The 4,328-nt window shown below is 53.7% G+C and overlaps 1 protein-coding gene across 1 annotated transcript; it reads right to left on the bottom strand.

The window, feature by feature from the left end:
• Positions 1–2,613: 2,613 nt before the first annotated feature.
• LOC136474067 (uncharacterized) lies at positions 2,614–3,536 on the bottom strand. Its single transcript, XM_066471683.1, has 2 exons — positions 3,445–3,536; positions 2,614–3,352 (listed from the first exon to the last, which is right to left on the bottom strand). The coding sequence occupies exons 1-2, from the start codon at positions 3,448–3,450 to the stop codon at positions 2,855–2,857; spliced, it is 504 nt and encodes a 167-aa protein (XP_066327780.1). The 5' UTR covers positions 3,451–3,536; the 3' UTR covers positions 2,614–2,854.
• Between the last annotated feature and the right edge of the window lie 792 nt (positions 3,537–4,328).

Genomic DNA, 4,328 nt, shown 5'->3' with positions numbered 1-4,328 from the left:
ACTTGTTAAGTACGGGAAGTACTTACGCTTGTTTACTTTCAATATTTGGATAAAAATCCTGGATGGGTAACAGATGACAACGGATATGAGGAGTTCCTAGAGGACTTTTAGGCTTGTGGTCAACCAGTTGACCGTCCCTGTGTTGGAGCTTCCACGAGAGAGTTATCTTTTTATTTTCCGCTGTGTTGTGTAAGACTATGTGATGTTATTAATCGTGATGTAAGATACACAGTGATGATACTTCTTATAATTTGTCGACTTATGTGTGTAACTGATCCCTGGGCACACATGAGCTTTATGCATTCAATTTTATCCTTAAAATTGGGTGTGACACTGCCCCTCTTTTGGATGTCTGTCAAATACCCAGGGAATAGATGGATTAAAAAAAATTGAAACCTAAAAAGAAAAGGCCAAATGACCGTAGTGCCCCTTATCTCTTTCTGGCACTTCCTCGACTCGTCCAAACACACGCACCAGGAGCGGGCGGTGGTGCGATGCAGGCTCGTGTGGTGTAGGGTGACGTGGTGCCTGGCGGCTGTGCGGCCTAGGGCGCACGGTGCGTGGGGGCGAGCGGCACGGCATCTCGGAGTAGGCGACGTGGCATCGAGAGCGGGTAGCGGCGGTGCCTGGCGACGGGTGTCCGCGGCACCCGGCCGCGACTCCTGGCGCCCGCCGTTCTTCTTCTTCTAGGTGCAGCTCAGGGGCGCCTGCCTCTTGTTCTTCTGGGCATGGGATTGGCGTCAAGGTGCGCAAATAGCCACGTGGTTGCAATCCTGTGTCCCCGCCACCGCCTCTGCCATTGCCGCGCTCCTCTCGGCTTACCGCTCCCTCCCGCACGTGTGCCAGATCCACGCGCACCTCCACGACCACGGGCTGGACACCAATGAGTTCCTCCCTGCTAGGCTCGCCGACCTCACGGTCAGCTCCACTGACGACGCACGCAGGGTGCTCGACGAGATGCACCAGCACTAGGCGAGGGTGACTACCTACTCGTGGAACGCGCTCCTGCACGAGCACGTCCGCCGGGGACGCGGCGAGGCAACGGGCCCCGCCGCCGATGTGTTTGGGGAGATGCGCGCCGCGGGGGCCATGCCAACGAGTACATGTACGGCTGCGTGCTCAAGTCCATCTCCCGGAAGGCCAGACCGTCGATGACCATGGCCACCGCCACGCACGCGACTGGGCTCATGGAAGTCTACTTCAAGTGCGAGAAGGTGAAGCTCGCGGTGAGGGTGTTTGAGGAAATGCCTGAGAGGGACGTGATCGCGTAGGGGTCGGCCATTGCTAGGTTCGCACAAAGGGGGTGACGAGGGAGGCCCTGGAGCTAAGGTGCCATTGCTGCCAAAATTTTGATGTTTTTTTCAATATTAAATCTGAGTTGAAATAATTGCTAGTTGTGCCAAAAATATATTTGGCCAAATTTAATCATTTGTGTCAACATATAATAAAAAAGTCTAATTGCAAATCAGGGGTACAATCACAAATAGGCATAACAAACAAGGGTAAAATCACATGGGCATTTCTGTCATTTTATACAAAATTTAACACCGTTAGGAGAGGATGACGGAATAGGGGCAAACTGGTGCTTCGTTTTGAAATCACATGAGTAAATTCACAAAGTAAAAAAAAAAACAGGGGTAAAATCATAATTTCGATACAAAATAGGGGTAAAAATGAAAGATCCCCTTCCTTGTTAGACCGCCTTTCGATTCGAGACTTGCATAGCAGAAATTATTCGTCTTTCAGGGTATATATATAGTCTGCTGTCTGCTGGCAGCGCCGGCCATGGGTTTGAGAGGTTGCCTGAGAAGTGAAGACGATGATAAGAATCTGAAATGGTCCAAGGTTCCCTCCTGGCAGTCCACACGTCGCCCTGTGTTGCGCGTTGCACAACAAAGCCGCGCCGACGGACGGGACGGTTCCATTCCAGAGCCGAAAACGAAACAGGACCGACGCACCGTCCGGGTCCGGTTTGCATTGCTGCTTTACCCCGTGGTTTCGCCAAGGATCTCCCGTCCACACAAGGCACGGCAAGTGTGCTGGCTGTGGCTGGTCGGCGATCGTTTTGCTTCACTGTTCAGGAAGCTGAAGCAGCACCGCCACCGTGCAGTCCGTGCTCGCTGCGGATACGTGGATGCCGTCGCCGGTTGTCACCGGTCAAACCAGACTCGTCGCCGTGGGCCGTGGCGGACGCACGTAGCAGCACATCGCGCGGGCGCGCGTCGTCGTCACAGGAACACCTCGCGGTTACGCATGCCGTAGCCGTAGCACCTGGCTGTCTAGCCTGAGCTGATTGGCCGGCCGGTGGGGTGCGTTGAGCCGTTGAACGACTTGGATTGGAGCTTCTGCTCCTTGGTCGTTATCCGTCAACCCTTTTTTTTTATTAGGCGGGGAGGCGATCGGTTCGATCCTTTTCTGTAGTAAGTACTGGCAGTGTGAACGTTAGATGGGCGGGCATGCGCTGACCTTGTTACTCTGTTCTCTCTGTTTCCTGAGCAACGGCGCATTTTGCAGTTTTGTCATTGTTTCTCGCGGGAGTACTTCATTCAGTCTACTACACTAGTAGGAGTATATAGCAACTGATGAAAAAGAAAGCAGACCCAAAGTACAATATACAGGATCATCGTATATTATTCAACAGGAACTCAATTCCACACCTCTTACAGCATGTATATGTATGTGATGTGATGAAACGGGGCACAAACTAAAAACAAGCCCCGGTCCGGTTGAGGAGACGAAATGCAGGCAAAACCGCACAAGCTAGCACTAGCAGCATATCTGCAGGGAGCAGGCGAGAGACGAGCAGGACACCTTACGCTATGAGCCGAAACTGAACTAGTGTGTGACTACATGTCTACATGATGGAGCAGCCGTTGGGGTCGGTAGCGGACGGGTAGTACTCGTAGTGCACGGCGGCGGGCGCGGCGTACGACGGCGGGTAGCTGTACTGGAACGACGGCTGGTGCTGCTGCTGGCCGTAGTAGTAGTCGGAATCCACCGTGGTCGTCGAGTAGGGGTAGCCGCCGTAGTAGCTCCCTCCTCGGCTCCCGTTCCCGTACGCGGCGGCGGCGTCGCGCGAGAGGCTGCCGGTCCGGGACCCGGACCCGTATCCGTAGTAGTTGCCGGCGCCGTGCAGGGTGCGCAGCTCGACGACGTCGGCGTGGCCCACCTTGCGGCGCAGGCGGGTGGTGAGGTGGTTGCAGTCGACGCCGTCGCCGACCACCCGCAGCAGGCTCTTGTCCTTCCCCGACAGCGTCACCGACTCCACCCCCTGCATCGCCGCCGCCACCTTCATCGCCTTGGCGGCGTGGCCCTTCTCCGAGCCACCCTCCATCCGGATCAACATCTCCGTCTGCACGCACGCGATGCGACAAAAAAAAAACATAGGCCTTCTCAGCCTTAGCAATGATCATGATGGAACTCAGGAAGGAACTGTCAGCTTACCCTCATGCTGTCGGACGTAGCAATAGTATCGCTGTTGTTGTCGACTGATGTTCGAATGGGTTTATGATTAGCGAGCACGCGAAGCTTGCAAGCTGCTGGTTGGTTTGTGGAGAGTAGAGGGGTGCATGTCCCTCCTATTTATATGCCTGCCTGCTACGGCCAAAAACAAAGAAAAGGGAGAATGCGTCGCGTGTGCGCATGCCGAAAGCGAAAGCCCGTTAGCTAGTTTCAGTGCAATTGCCTAGGCACTCCGTGCCGCCTTCACTCGATTCTTTTTCTTTGCATCGAAGCAGAGTGCCGCCCACGAAACAGTAGTAGATAGAAAAAGAAAAAGAAAACGTTCAGACCGTGACAGGAAACACCCGCACACGAGGAAGGAAGCCTTCAAAATTTGGATCGGCCAACACGCGCTTGTGAGAATGTTATACGCGGTAAGCGCGCTAGCATTGTATTACGCCACCGTAGGGCGTATGGTTGCACTGGAACAGGGCAGCTTGCAGGTTGCAGCTACCTGCCGTTTTGGCTGGGCTGATAAGCCGGTCTTAGCTGATTTGTTGCGAGAGAAAGCTGATAATCCGGCTGATAAGTTGAAGCGAACATACCTACAGAGAATCGCTTTGCGTGGTGGACGGCTGGGATCGCGCCTGGTTTGGTTGGAAACTTGACAGACCACCAGGTGGCATTATAGTCAAGATTGTTGGCAAGACCAGGTGGTGAACTGTTGATGGACCGGCTTGACAAATAAAATCCAGTGGCGGTCGGAAATGGTTGCCAACAAGGTGTCGTCTAGTCAAGCCAGCTTCACCGATCATCACCTGCAAATAAATAATGCATCAATCATAGATTCATAGACAATAGACATGATGTCTGGCCATCCAGTAGGT

The sequence above is a fragment of the Miscanthus floridulus genome, chromosome 8 (genome assembly GCF_019320115.1).
Source record: "Miscanthus floridulus cultivar M001 chromosome 8, ASM1932011v1, whole genome shotgun sequence".
NCBI lineage: Eukaryota > Viridiplantae > Streptophyta > Magnoliopsida > Poales > Poaceae > Miscanthus > Miscanthus floridulus.
The sequence above is the reverse complement of the archived record's forward strand: the minus strand, read 5'-3'. Positions and strand labels throughout refer to the sequence as shown.